The following is a 15,745-nucleotide window of genomic DNA, read 5'->3' as shown; positions in this document are numbered from 1 at the left end:
GTTAAATAACTTTGTTTCTGTTTATGCAGCCATAGTCCCACTACCTCTAGCTGTGACTCACACAGCCTGGATGAACATCTGATCAGATATGACAGCAGAGTGTTTACTTCAGAAGCTTTTATCTCCTGCTTTGTTAATGGTACTTTAATCACACACAGGAGGCTCCAGCAGCCTCTAAAAGGCTTTTAGCAAAGTAAGAGTAGAGAATATCTACATTAAACAGATGTGGGTAATATGGAAACATTAACAAAGTATATTGCAAACTTCAGGCTATTGTCCTAAAAAAAATCTGATTTGAAGAAATTTTTCAATTGGCACAAACTATGTTGGCACAAAAATCATCTGAGCATTGAAGTAAAAAAAACAAAAAAACAATAGAAAACACATACCTTTTTTTCTAAAACATTTGAAAGACTTTTTTCTTTTCCAATAAATGACTAGCAGGACAAAAGTAAGAAAAATAGCTCCGCATATGATCACAATTGTAGTAATAGTTTGTATAGTTGAATGGCTTTCATGTTCTGAAGAAATAAAAAGCAATATAAATAATTAGAATAGATTCATTTTACCAAAATAACATTATTTTCAGAAGCACTCTCTAACTCTTCTCCCAGAATGTACTTGAAAGGTTGGATATGCATTTAAGGAAAATAAATATTTAAACATAAGTTTATCTTACATGAAAGATCACATTTGCAGATGCTAGATGCCTAATAGGCATGTGCATGGGAAACATTTTCGGTTCGGTTCGGCATTCCGAAATTCGGGACTTCGGCAATTCGGCGCTTCGACACTTCGGAACTTCGGCACTTTGGAACTTTGCCACTTTGGAACTTCGGCACTTCGAGACTTCGGAACTTCGGCAACTTCGGCATTTCAGAACTTCGGAACTTATATTCGATATTAGGGAGTTATCTACCAAAAGGCTTAAAGAGCTAAATTGGTATTTTAGCCAAATTTACTAATACTAAGTAAAGATTACTTAGTATTAGTAAATTATGCCCCTACTTGCTATACTGCGAGTAGGGGCATGTCTAGTAAACAGTGAGCAGCCTGTGGCTGCTCACTGTTAAAAAAATTAAAAAAAGGATCCCCCCTCCCGAGCCCCCACCCCTGAGCGGCGGGTGGGGGCCCTAAATTAGAATAAGGGGGGTGACCTATTGACCCCCCCTGGCCCCCACCCCTGAGCGGCAGGTGGGGGCCCTAAAGTAAACTAATGGAGGGGGACCTATTGTCCTCCCCCAGGCCCCCACCCCTGAGCGATGTGTGGGGGCCCTAAATTAGAATAAGGGAGGGGACCTAATGTCCTCCTCCCTGGCCCCCACCCCTGAGTGGTAGGTGGGGGCCCTAAATACTAATTAGTGGGAGGACCTAATGTCCTCCCCCTGGCCCCCACCCCTGAGTGGTGGGTGGGGGCCCTAAATTAGAATGAGGGGGATCTAATATCCTCCCCCCTGGCCCCCACCCCTGAGCAGTGGGTGGGGGCCCTAAATACTAATTAGGGGGGACCTAATGTCCCCCCCCCTGGCCCCCACCCCTGAACAGTGGGTGGGGGCCCTAAATTAGAATGAGGGGGGACCTAATGTCCTCCCCCCTGGCCCCCACCCCTGAGCGGTGGGTGGGGGCCCTAAATACTAATTAGGGGGGGACCTAATGAGCGGTGGGTGGGGGCCCTAAATTAGAATGAGGGGGGAGGACCTAATGTCCTCCCCCCTGAGCGGTGGGTGGGGGCTCTAAATTAGAATGAGGGGGGTTCATTTTTTATTTAGGGCCCCCACCCGCTCACAGGTGGGGGCCAGGGGGAGGACATTAGGACCCCCCTCATTCTAAATTAGGTCCCCCACCCACCGCTCAGGGGTGGGGGCCAGGGGTGAGGACATTAGGACCCCCATATTCTAAATTAGGGCCCCACCCACCGCTCAGGGGTTGGGGCCAGGGGGGAGGACATAAGGTTCCCCCTCATTCTAATTTAGGGCCCCCACCTGCCGCTCAGGGGTGGGGGCCGGGGAGGAGGACAATAGGTCCCCCCCATTACTTTACTTTAGTAGGTCCCCCCCATTACTTTACTATACAGTGAGCAGCCACAGGCGGTATAGCGAGTAGGGGCATAATTTACTAATACTAAGTAATCTTACTTAGTATTAGTAAATTTGGCTGAAAGACCAATGTAGGTCTTTCAGCCTTTTAGTAGATAGCTCCCTAATACCGTGGGAATTAGGGAGTTATCTACGTATTCATTCCTGTCATTCCATTGACAGGCTAAGTAACTTACATTTTATATGAATGTATGTTACTTGATTGTTGTAAGTGTTGCAAATGCTTACAGCTGAATCCTGGCTACGTTTGTATACTTTTTATTTAAACTTGTATACAGTGTAACATTCTTCTTCTTCCACTTGGTAAGTATATTAGTGCTTAGGCAATACTGTGCTTTGAAACTTCGGCAATTCGGCAGTTGGGCACTTCGGAACTTCGGCAACTTCGGAACTTCGGCACTTCAGCACTTCGGAACTTCGGCAACTTCGGAACTTCGTCACTTCAGCACTTCGGAACTTCGGCACTTCGACACTTCGAATTACTTACGTAATTTCGGAACATCGGGACCTCGGTAATTGATCCACCATGTCTCGATTTTATATCTCCCCCCCTTTTTTTTCGTTGTATCCATTATATTGGCCAATATGAATATAGGTCATATTCATATCTATTTTCACATTTCTTACACTACTATTGAGAGCTATGTGGCCCATATCATATTATTATTATTTGTTTTAGGCCATAGACACTATAATGCACCTTTCAAAGCACAGGCACTTTATCACAATTTGTATTAATTATTATCTATCACATTTTTGCAATGGATTTAATCACAGGTTGAACAGTCAGAAAGATGCAATAAATATTAGAGATTATTTTTTTAAGATAGTACATTAATATGTATCATTTAGGTATTGTGCACTTCTTATTAGGACCCACTAAGGTTTATGAATTTTTTGGTGCCATAGTTTGGATACAATAAACAGTTTATAGTAAACAGGTTAGTTCTATAACTTTGCACACATTAATTGTGAAATAGTTGTTAGCTTCAGGCTTTGTGGTTTTATTATATAAGGGTGATTAAGGGGAGTATAAGGGTGCTTTGTATCTATTTTTGTTTCATCTATTATGTTGTTATGTATCTAGCCGGGATAACCGGCAAAATTCAGTATCCGTTCAGGGAATACACACTAGACCAGAGCCATGTGTTCAATACGCATGCGCTAGAATCTCCTTGGTTACAAGGAACGCTGGCGCTTGGGGAGCGAGCCGACGAGTGAAAGTTAGGCGCTTGGCGTCATAATCACTATGGCAACCAGCCCACGTACGAAGATAGCAAGGGTGATTAATGAGACGTTGGCTTCTGGTAGTGTCAGCCCGTGGGTTCGGAAATTGGGATGACCGGCCCCCATACACAGCTGATCTGTAAGTCTATTTTGATTGTTGGTCTTATTTAAGCACAGTCTTTGTATCATTTGTTTGTTGCTTGCTGTCCTGATGAAAGTTCCCAAGCGGAACTGAAACGTTGACAATTGGAATAAATAAGTTTTTTTCTACAAATCCTGGGAGTGCTGATTATCTTTGGTGTTTATATATATATATATATAAATATCAACAAAATGTATTCAAATCAAACACATATAGATCAACGTTTCGACCGCCAGACGGTCGAAAGGTTGATCTATATGTGTTTGATTTGAATACATTTTGTTGATTTACAAAATCCATTGAGTGCTCTCAATTCCTCTTGTTTATGTTATTGCACGGAGAGGCACCTGGTAGTTGCTGATTTATTTTTTGCTGATTTGGGAAGAGTGCCAGAAATAGTTGTGATTTTTATATATATATATGTATATATATATATATATATATATGAAATAGTGATAGTCCTTGCATACTGGTCAAACCTACAAATCAATGCCGGGTGCATAACGTGTCTTAAAATATCCAAATTGTAACTGTACTCAAATGCACTCACGGTCTTCTTTAACTCCTTAGTGACCAGACCATATTTTCAATTTTCTTACCGTTAAGGACCAGGGCTCTTTTTACATTTCTGTGGTGTTTAGCTGTGTTTAACTGTAATTTTTCTCTTACTCATTTACTGTACCCCCACATATCATATACATTTTTTTTCTCACCATTAAATTGTCTTTCTAAAGATACCATTATTTTCATCATATCATATAACTTACTATAAAAAATATGATGACATTTTTTTCAAAAACCACACTTTTTCAAACTTGGACCCCCAAAATCTGTTACGCATCTACAACCGGCAAAAACACCCATGCTAAATAGTTTCCAAATTTTTTCCTGCGTTTAGAAATACCCAATGTTAACATGTTCGTAGCTTTTTTTGGCAAGTTATAGGGCCATAAGTACAAGTAGCACTTTACTATTTCTAAACCATTTTTTTTCAAAATGAATGCAAGTTACTGTCACATGCTGCTCTGTTCTGCGGAGATGTCTGGCCTTGACTTCTGGTATCCAGTACTCTTTTTACAATTCTTGTTTAGTTTTTCTTGGTTTTTCTGGTTTTCTATTCCATGTCTGATTTTCTTTATGCTGGGTTTTCTGGGTTCATTCCTGTAATTCCCAGTCTCTTGGATTCCTTTAAATGTTTGTTTTAGGTTGCCACACCCTTTCCTTTTGCATTAATCCCTTTTGTTTCAGTTGTTTTTTGCAGGCAGTTGTTCCAAGTCCTCTGCCCCTTTCTTGCAGGTAAGTGCTGTGTGTGTTTTATTATTGTTTATTTAGTCATGCATATCTAGGCAGAAAGGAACCCACCGTAACTGGAGTATTTTTGTTTTATTTTTATTTATTATTGCTAATTTTTATATTTTATTTTATTTTATTATTAGTATTATTATTATTTTATTATTTATTTTTTGATTTCTTTAAACCCCATTCGTGGGAAAAGAAAATTCCCTGAGAGTTATTATAGATATTCCACATTTTATGGAAAAATTGAAAAAATGCAACATATATTGGGATATCACCTTGAAAACGTGTGTGCTCCATAGAAAGAAAAAGAAGGCTTCTTGTACTTTTTATTTTTATTTGTATTTTTAATAATTATATTTCTATATGTAATAATATATCTGTTCATTTATTTTTTATGTTTGGTATATTTCTAACATAGAAGCATGCTGTTAGAAAAGCTTCTATAAATTAATTTTACATTGTATGTGCATTAAGCACATTTAAATATAGTAGTGCCATTTAGAGTTTCTAATTCCCCCCCCTCTCTTCTTTGCCCCCTGTCCGTATATATGTGTTTGATACTGAAAATAAGAAAAACGATGGGTTATGAAGACACTTCCGGGTTTCGGCAATGGAACGCATGCTGGAACGCACGAGTAACTGAACGGCGCACAAGATGATGTCATAGAAACCGAACCGCAGAACGAAACACCTGCTCTGAATAATGGGTTATGTGGACATTGGGGGAGGTATAAAGGGTGGAGGAGGGAAGGGATTTTTACTGTTCACTTGTATCCTGTCATTTTATGATACTGAAGTCCCTGAGGAAGTCCTATACATGGACGAAACGCGTAGGACCCCTGGTGGTGACAGAGAGATTACACCTTTTGTTTTATACTGTGATGTAAGTTATGAAATTTATTTTTATTATACTTCTGAATGCGCACTACAATTTTATTGCATCTCTTTCTTCTGAGCACATACAGCTCAGCTGGTCTTTGAGACATTGAATATAGATGGAAGAATTGATTGGGAAAAGGCATTTATGCTGAAAAAAGAAATCTATGTTAAAGGCTTTTTAACTTCTGTGCAAGTGTGAGTGGCCACTTGTGAATTTTACACCTATGGTTCATTCATTTACACAGTTATACGCTATGTTCTTTTTTCATCATTGATTTAGCAGATTATCCCCTATTTTTCTGTACGTATTAGGCTGCTAGAGTAGGATCTGCCAAGAATGGGGTAAATTGACGTTGTGGCAGGCTTATGAAATATATGATCATAGAATGTAACTAAACCCCCCTTATTTTGGTCCTAGGTGAGTTTTTTTTTTTTTAAATAAAACTATTGCAATATGTGAGATTTTAAATAATTGTTTAGTGAATAAGCGAGTGCGCTGGATTGTGTATTTTGTATGTTGTGTGTATATATATTAAGTCAACTTGGCACTCTCCTGGTCTCTTTTTGTAGTAAATTGCGCCTTGGTGCTACCTACGTTGCATATATATCCAAATAATATCAGGTGTGCACTCAAAGGTCATGTAAATAGTGATTTAATCAAACAAACAACAGGTCCCTCCCATTTTCATTTACGGCCCTGTAACGGATCCCCTATACTCTGGCAGAGTATATCCGCTGTAAGTCTCCCAAATTCCAAGTGATGCAGTGAATATAGCTGCTGGTTCCAAGCAGAGTAGTAATTATGATTGTGAGTATAGTTCTCAATCCCCCAAACATGAGCCTAGACTTCATGATGGGGTAAAAATCATATTACATGGGCATTCCCCTCTAGACCTGATGGGTAACTAGTTACAAGCAAACATTCCACATACTCCTCCCCTGTGCCTGAGAGATAATTACCTGAGCACACAAAATATAATTAAATTATCTCTCCCTTACAAAAAAATACAATTTAACAAACCCCCCAAAACACATGTAAACCCCACAAACAGTCACATCCCCTAATAGCCCTGATCTGGGTGATCAACATATCCAAAAATCACCCAGATCGGTTCAGGGATTCAGGATTTTCATGGAAGTCAATTATTTGACCGACTGTGCACATAGTCCTATGCCCAAAACAGTTCCAGGAAATCAGGGCTAACAGTCAGTCTCTTTCGGCAGCACAAAAGTACATAAAACACTGAACGGAATCCTTAAGTTACTTGTGTAGCCTGTTCCTCTTGTTAGTGAGAACGTTTCCACCGAACCGTGCCTTTCTAAGTGAGGTAGAACTGAACGCAGGAATGATGGAAGTCCAGCGGTGTTCGGGAATTGCTGTGTCCAATTTTGGTTCCATGAGATTTATGCCCAAAAAATGCTGCCTGCGTTCGCGGGAACCAAATGTCCGCCACCTCGTGGTCGTTCATACGAAATGCGGCCACCCAGACTAACACTTAGAACACCACGGTGGAAATTGCTACAAAGTATCAATTGGGCTTATAAAGAACCCGGGTGGTCTCCAGGTAGTGCGGCTGTTCGGTTCCTGAACAATATAAATCAGATTGCACAGTGTATTTTGCATGGCCCATAATCCTGGGGCAGAAGGCTGGATAGCAGGCTCCTCCAGGAGTCCGTGACGAGGTTCGGTTCATCACAGACCCCCACCTGCAGCTCATGGGTGGGGGCCAGTGGGGACAATAGGCCCCCCCATTTTCATTTAGGGCCGCCACTTATGGGTGGGTGCCGGGAGGGACGCTAGGTCCCCCCTTCAGTTTAATAATAGCCCCCACTCGCACGGCACGTGCTATTATGAGGGTCATATTGACCCCCATAGAGTGAGGGAGGACATAGGCGGCTTAGGAAGTGACGGGGAGCACTGCTCCCTGATGCTTCTATTTTTACATATTATAAGGAGGGAGCTCCGTGCCAGTAACCTCCTTGTAAAACCAAACGAACAAACGAAGAGGTCTTCGTTAGAAATTTCTATTTATTTATTTGTCTTTCTGACGAATGAATGAATAGATGAAATTCCCATTCGCATGCCCAAGTGTTAAACTGGGCATACGCAGGAATTTCACAGCGCTATCTAGTGTGGGCAGATGACGTGTCCCACAGGGACTTCATCTTCCCACACAAAGATGGCGACGCCCAGGACCTAGGTCCGGGCACGAAATAAGGAATCACAAATAGGTAAGATGGGGGTCTTAGGGGTATTTGGGGGTGACTACGGGGGCAATTAGATATAGTGGAGTCGGGAGGGAGATTAAAACAAAACGGGATTCTGCCATGACAGTGCCGCTTTAGGTCCTGGGTGGACAAATCCAGGTCCCATATTATCTAATACCCCTGCAACTTGCAAACTATGGGATGAATATAGGTATAGGGGACATTCATTGGGACCTTATCTGGTACACCTTTCCCACATTTAATTTATTTTTGTATTTATTAACAGAGAGAAATTATCAATTGATTTTACCACTAGCAACGCGCAAGCTGTTGTTTGTAAGATTTTGTACGGTGGAATTAGTCACAACTTTCTAATGTTAGCAACAACCAGTTTAGAGAGTCATGGTTTGCCAGTAAAACTTAGCTAGAAAATTGGAAACTATTAATAACACCCAGACCAAGGACTAATTGGAAGGTAGCAAAATGTACTAAATATGCATGTGTGCAAAATATATAGATAGTTTTATTATTATTATTATTTGCGCATCTTTCATTATCAGCTTTACTTAATAAGTATGGTTGCTTGCGACAGGAAAATTCAAAACAGGCAAGTATCATGACTTTTTTTTTTTTAAATCTCAAACTTTTCTTACGCGTTTCGTGAGTCTAGTGCTCACTTCATCAGAGGATATTGAGCAGGAGAAGCCCACGGGTTTAAATAGCCGGTGTCTACCTTGGCTTATATTAACCCTTTGAGGCTTAAGTCCATACTTGCTCTAATTGTTTAGATCAATTCCACAATTTAAATTTCTATAAGTTATTGGTAATATACACATATAATCTTATTAAACTTTACTACTAGAATTATATAAAAAAAAAAATACATGGTATAATGGGAAAACTCCTAAAAAACATAAATTGGGCTTCTCCTGCTCAATATCCTCTGATGAAGTGAGCACTAGACTCACGAAACGCGTAAGGACTCTATCACTTTCTGGCACCCATCGCAAAGAAGACCGGGCTTCACTTGGAACGCAGGGAGATCGGTGACACGCACGCGGCTATAAACAGGTCTATTCATTTGCTGGCAGACCGATAAGATCAAGCTGCTAACGCCGTACTTTCCAGTTTCCAGTTTAGCACCAGAAACTCTTTGCAATACTGTGAGTGCATATTCCTCCTTTTTTATTCTATCTAATAAATGGATTTTAATGCACTAAGCACCTTGGATTTCAATTCACTTTCCGCAAGAAAGAAAGAACTCATCTACTAAACTACAGATTATTAACTATGATCTGTTAGTTATTATACTAAGTTATATACCAGGTACATTATTATTAATATTAAAAATACTGCAGAACCTGCTAATATATATAATTTTGTACAACATCAATTCAGCTTATCCAGCTCAATAATCCCAGTTTGACTATAACTGGAAACAGCTGTAATAGCTCACATATCACGGACTGTTGTGAACTTCCATTTGAAAGATACTACTGTATCTATATAGAGACATTTTATATCACCAAGTTATATATGTTTTTATACTTTATTTAGTAATTACATTATGTTTTTTAACATTAAGGTATACATCTGCATAGATTCATATTGTTTATAACCTGTTTTTACAAGTTATACATTGTCTGTTTAGCACTGCATAATACTCCTTCAATTTAAAGGTATACCGCTGAAAATGTATTGGATTTTATCTGATACTTTCTTTTTTCATTGCACTTAAAGGGACTTTTTAGTGGAGTCCTTCTTTCAGTTGAGAGGTTTTTCCTTTAGCCGTATTTTATACTCTTATATTAAGGTCCATATTTGGACCTTATCTTCTTATTTCTGGGTGACTATAGTGTCCCTTTAAGTTGCAGTGAACCTTGAGTTAATTTTAACTAGAACCAATATGTCCCAAACTGACTGCTGAAAGGTGGTTGCAATAGTTGAATTGTTGTGCTCTCAATGCAACTTGAATTTTAGTAAACTATTTTCTTCAAACATTGAAGGATAGATAGACGCATACAACAGGTAGATGGCCTGCAGCTTTGTTAAATGCAATATGCCTGTAATATGAAAATACCTGTATAGCTAGATAATAATAGGATCCTGCTAGTGATATCTTTGAAACATAATAATTTGGCAATATCTTTTCATACTATACATATTTCGAGGAGTGAAGGAAATGCAATTCTGTTTTCTACAAAGGAAATGTATGTCTAACCCTGGGAATTTATACAGAATTTATGAAGGAAGTAAAATGAAATACTAATAACTGACAGAGTATTTTATCATAGTTCCTGTTATTTTATTCTTCGTTTACTGAAAGGCATAAGGAAGTTCATGATTGTAGGTTTCCCCTTTTCTATTACTGCTGGTTACAGTAGAGTACCAAACAAAATACCCGTTCAGAAAAAATCCTGTTTAAAGAAATACTAAAGTGTTAGAAATAAATACATATGCAAGTATGAAAGGGGAAAAAAGATGTAAAAACCTGCTAAATAGAACTTGTAAGTATACCCCATAGCTGCTGCACACAAAGGAAGGATGTCATCTTCAAATATGACAGAACCGCTTTGAACTACCTGCATATTTTGACTGCTAGCAGATTCCAAAGGAACACCTTTCCTGTGTGATAGTAGACAGACCTTGATGTACAGACATGCTGTCAGAGTTTTACTTCCATTACTTCAATCTTAAGGCTAGAACACTGTCAAAAAGTGAAACTGGTGAAAAGGTACCAACTTGTGAAATGATCGAATATTCTGGCAGGCACTGATTGCATCTGATTTTGCTACTCCAGCCTACCCAAGATCATATAGGAGTTGTAAATAATTTCAGACATTTAATGTGCTAAAGTTCTTTGTGATCATCCAATGCTTGTAGAGCAGGCTTCCCCAAACTCCAGCGCTCCAGATGTTGCTGAACTACAACTCCCATGATTCTGTGAATTAAATAGATAGTCTGAGAATCATGGGAGTTGTAGTTCAGCAACATCTGGAGGGCCGGAGTTTGGGGAAGCCTGGAATAGAGCATGTCAATGCAGTTTTTAGTGGGAACACAAATTAATAATATATACTATATAACTATTCCACCTTTGAACAGTTTGATGGGGGCCATTTCCCACAAGGAAAGTGTAACAAGAAGGTCTTCTGAGAGTGTCACTGCCATTGAAGTCCTTTTCTATTACCATTGTTGTGAGAATGTTTAAGCTAGGGAATTAGCATATATTTTCATGTGTTTTTTATGTCTCACTGTATGTTACATGATGTGTTGCTAGAGGCTAGTCCCTGTTGTGAAAAACCTTTTTTAACAAAAAAATAGTTACTATATACAAACACGTAAGATGAATATAAACCACCCTAAAAAAGTGTACCTCACAAAAACGTCAAAAGAGACTAATACAAGAGATATACGCCCCGTGCGGGGGAACTATAGGATAGGGGGTTATATGATACACAGAGGTAGACAGGAGAAATACAACCTGGGAATCAGAATAGTGGTGATGGTGTAAGTCAAATAGAGCTTGAAAGCTGCTTCTCAGAGTCTGCTTTTTAGGGAAAATATTTTCTAATAAACGCAATTCTGTTATGTTTGACGATAGCTGACTGTTGTGCAGAGAATTCCCCCCAGCATACCTTATACAGATAGTTACTCAGCACTCTCCTATAGACGCACACAGAAGTATTAGATTTGGGAAGAGTCCTGGTATCTGGAAATTACACCATCACCACTATTCTGATTCTCAGGTTGTATTTCTCCTGTCTACCTTTGAGGGTATCCTATACTTCCCCGCATGGGAATTAGAATGTATTAGAATAACCTATTTAGTTCTTCCTTGCCTCTCTCTCTCCTCCCCAGCCCAGCCTCCCCGAGCAGGAGTGTTGTATGTTATTTGGAGCACATGAAGACAGAGTGTGGACCTGTGTGATGAAAACTCAATCATTTGGGCCTGTGAGCCCAAAAGCATCTTTGTAAAGGTGGTGTCGGGAACTCTTATCTGGAAGAAGTGGTCAGGAGAAGTGTTATATGTCTGTTTATTGGGTAGAGGACATGACTTTACCATGAAGAAACATGGTGGTAGTCTCTGGAATCAGTGGAGAAGGGATGGATGGCGTAGTGGGACAGGTCCGGGGACCAGTTTACCCTGTTCCAGTTACAGATGGCTGAGGGGTAAGGACACATGCTAACTTGGATGTCTTCCATTCATGGCACTGGAAGACAAATCTATGCTTCTGTGATGGGAATCCAGCATGGTCAAAATCTAGTAGGCCGAAATCTCCACATGGCATATGCTAATTAGTATCTGGTTACAAACAGTTGGATGAGTCATCAGTATACTGAGCATGTGTGGAAGTTGATAGAAAATTCCATTGTCTTCAACAAGCCATGTGGTCTGCCATATAAGGTGATCCTGAATATCCTGTGTGCTGATTGGTCTGAGGAATATAGGAGGGGTTATACTGTATGGGAGGGGATATGCTGTTAACAAAAGTCCTGTGAACAATGTATTTGCCTCTCAGATATTTTTGGAACAGGAGTTCATCTGAGACCCGATCGGTACGTGAATAAAGGCCTTTTACTTCCTGAAGACTTGTGTCCATATCTCTATGTGTGGCTTCTGCGGTTTGTTCCTGTTATTTCCCCTGTAACACTTCAAAAAAGCATGCTGTGAAGGGTTATTTAAAAAAAAAAAAAAACATATCAAATTCCTTGTAGAGATTCTCAACATACATGTGGGATAAATAACAAATGTAGAAGAAACAAATGTAGAAGAAAGTTCTCTGATCTGAGGACTCACAGTGAGCTGTTAATTTCTATGTAAAACCCCATCCAGGCAAACACTCTATAAACACCTCATGAAGTGCAAACTGTTTACAATTGAGGGCAATTTAATTCTAGAAGAAAACTTGTTTTAGTCTGCAAGAGACGGACATGACTAAACTTTCAGTAGGATAGCAACCTTAAATGCTCAACCTGAGCTACATTGGAGTGGTTTGAAATACCATGCAAAGCACAGTTCGCAATCTGCAAATTTCTGGAAAGCAGGGCCGGACTGGGAAAAAAATTAGGCCCGGGCATTTTTCAATCAGAGCGGAGTGGGGCCAGAGAGGGTGTGTTTTGTCATCACTAATGACAAGCACGCCCCCTTTCAAAGTGAGCATGTTGGTTCAATGCGCAGAGCCCGCTGAAGAACTCTAGCATTAGAAAAAGGCCCTGTATTTGTTCTGCGCAGCGCAAGCAAATTTAATAACATGCTTGCGCTGTGTTTGCTTTTAAATTGTCTCTGGTGTCTCCACAAGTGGGATACCAGAGGACAAAAGGGCCAGGAAAGTGTATGGTGCATGTGTTTGGAGCCTGCTTGTGGGATTGCGTGTGTGTAGAGTGTGGTGTGGTATTGTGTAAATAGGTCAATTTAATTTGTGTTTGTGGTGTAATATGTGTGGCTAGGGGCAGTGTGTGTGTGTGTAGAGGATTAAGAGTGCATATAGGTTAAGGGATCTAGAATGTATCTGGAGCGTAATGTGTGTAGTGGTTCCGTGTGAGGGGTGCTATAGTGTGTATATATATATATATTTGGACGTATTGTATGTGTGAGGGGCGCAGTGTGTGTGTGTTTGAGGGGTGCAGTTTGTGTGTGTGTAAGAGGGGTGCTGTGTGTGAGGGTGTTTTTATCTGCCGTCACATGCTAGGTTTCTAATTTTTTTTGGTCTGTTAACTCACTGAGGGTTATTTTATTTATTATAAATATATATATGTATATATATATATATGTGTGTGTGTGTGGGAGTGTGCTGTGTGTGGGTGCTGTGTGAGTGAGGGTGTGGTCTGTCTGAGGGAGCAGTGCCTGTCTGAGAGTGTTGTGTGCGTCTGAGGATGCTGTGTGTGTGTCTGAGGGTGCTGTGTGTGTCTGGGTGCTGTGTGTGTCGGAGGGTGCTGTGTGTGTCGGAGGGTGCTGTGTGTGTCTGATGGTGCTTGCCAGAAAACCGGTTGAGACTTATTCCCAAAGACTCACAATAAGCCACTTCATGGTTTGACAGGTTTGGTTGCTCAATTGCTAAGAGCACCTGCCTTGCAAATACTTCTCATCGAGCTGCTCTCATTGATTGAACAGCCATAGAAAGTCTGGGCTGGGGAAGAACAGAGGGCTTGCAAAGGCAACAAACCCGATCTGTAGCTTCTGCAATCTGTTTTTAGATAAACCCCTAAAGAAAAAATGCATAATTAAATACATGCAAGTGAGGGATGGGGTGGTCCTCCCCATCCCTCACTACTAGTGTTGATATATGTAATAAAGAAAGAGAAAATATAATGCAACATTGTATGTATTGATTAAATTCACACTAGTGCAGTGAGTAAAAATAAACTCACATGTGTTTGTACATGTATCAGCCCCATATTGTATTGAGGGGTATCTGTTTTATTCTTTTATTGAGCGCTGAACTCGCACTTTATAGTATGGGTTGGGGTGTATCACCTAAACATAGAGTATTAAGATATATATTTTGTGATCATAGAGAGTTGTTTGGAGTGCCCACAAAGTGTTCATAGTTGCTGCACTAAATATTATTTTAACATGTTTGGTGACACTAGAAGTCACGTGTCATGTGACTCACGACCTCTACCTTCCCAAGACACACGGGCAGTGCGAGAGGCAGTCAGACAGTATGTATACTGTGCACATACACAGTGTACAGGCACCACACTGCCTCCCCCTCCCTGAGGTGACTGGCTGTCTGTCTGCCAACCACAAAATGTAGCAGCAATGCTGCCGGTATATTCCTAAAGCTGATACGGCGAGCTGCCCTTGCCTCTTATTTCTCTAATGTGCTCACATTTGGCTGCCTAGGAACATTTCCATGCTGTCCCCAGCTACAGACACCAGGGAACAAAACAATGACAAAATAGGGTCTGTCCCACTGAAAGTGGACTAGTTAGGAAGTGTGCCCTATAAATAAGAGTCACGGACCTTTTTAGCACAAAAATACAGATAATAACCATAATGGGGACAGTGGGGACATATAAGTAGACATGGCTAACATTACTTACTCTAAGCCTTCTTACTCACTCACAGTCTCTGTGTATAAGAATTACATTTTGGGTATTGTTTGATCACAACATGATAAAAAGGTTATTTGCTTATTAACATATTAGCTTTCAACTACTGTGTGCCAGTAACAAACAGGAAGTGCAATATTCAAAGAAACAGGGAGCCCCTGTGTTTCACAGAAAAAGTGAGTCATCAAGACAACTGTTAGAAAAATATTTTGCTGTAAACAAAACATATTTAAAGGAACACTCCAATTCCCAAATGGGGAAAAAACACTGTTTAGTAGATATATCCCCATGAATACATGCATTCATTTTTCATACATGTATTTATTGGGGATATATCTTAAAATAGCTTGCAAAGGCTGGAGTTTTTATGAATTGCAGACTTAGCAAGCCTTCCGCCTTTTTTTCCCAGAAGTGACTTTCAGTCTCATTGAGAATGCTCTGAATTGGTGCCCACGTGCACGTGCCGGCTCATCCGCGCTCACGTCTGGTCTGAGGTCTATGTGGGAGGAGGCAGAAACGTTTAAGGAGAGCATGCCTGCCTATTATGTTAGCTCTGCACTTTTATAAACTGGAGATAAAGGGACACTATAGTCATTAGAACAACTACAGCTTATAGTAGTTGTTTTGGTGACTATAGTCAGTCCTTGCAGGCTTCAGAGAAAAGGCAATGTTTACATTACAGAAATGCTTTCCTATGGATACTTTGAATGCGCACGCGGCACTTGCCGCGCATGTGCATTCGGCTCCGCTGACCTCGGCGGGGGAGGAGAGGTCACCAGCGCCGAGGAAGCCCGGCGCTGGAATAAGGTAAGCTGCTGAAGAGGTTTTAACCTCTTCA

General features: G+C 40.3%; 1 protein-coding gene across 1 annotated transcript in view; it reads right to left on the bottom strand.

Moving 5' to 3' along the window:
* LOC134612776 (programmed cell death 1 ligand 1-like) overlaps positions 1-15,745 on the bottom strand; it is a 62,977-nt gene that overhangs the window by 16,746 nt on the left and 30,486 nt on the right. Inside the window, exon 4 of the mRNA XM_063457217.1 lies at positions 390-521. Within this exon, the coding sequence (XP_063313287.1) occupies positions 390-521 (132 nt within the window). The remainder of the gene's footprint in view (positions 1-389; positions 522-15,745) is intronic.

This window comes from Pelobates fuscus, chromosome 5, assembly GCF_036172605.1.
Source record: "Pelobates fuscus isolate aPelFus1 chromosome 5, aPelFus1.pri, whole genome shotgun sequence".
NCBI classification, from domain to species: domain Eukaryota; kingdom Metazoa; phylum Chordata; class Amphibia; order Anura; family Pelobatidae; genus Pelobates; species Pelobates fuscus.
This window is presented reverse-complemented; position numbering and strand designations above follow the sequence as displayed.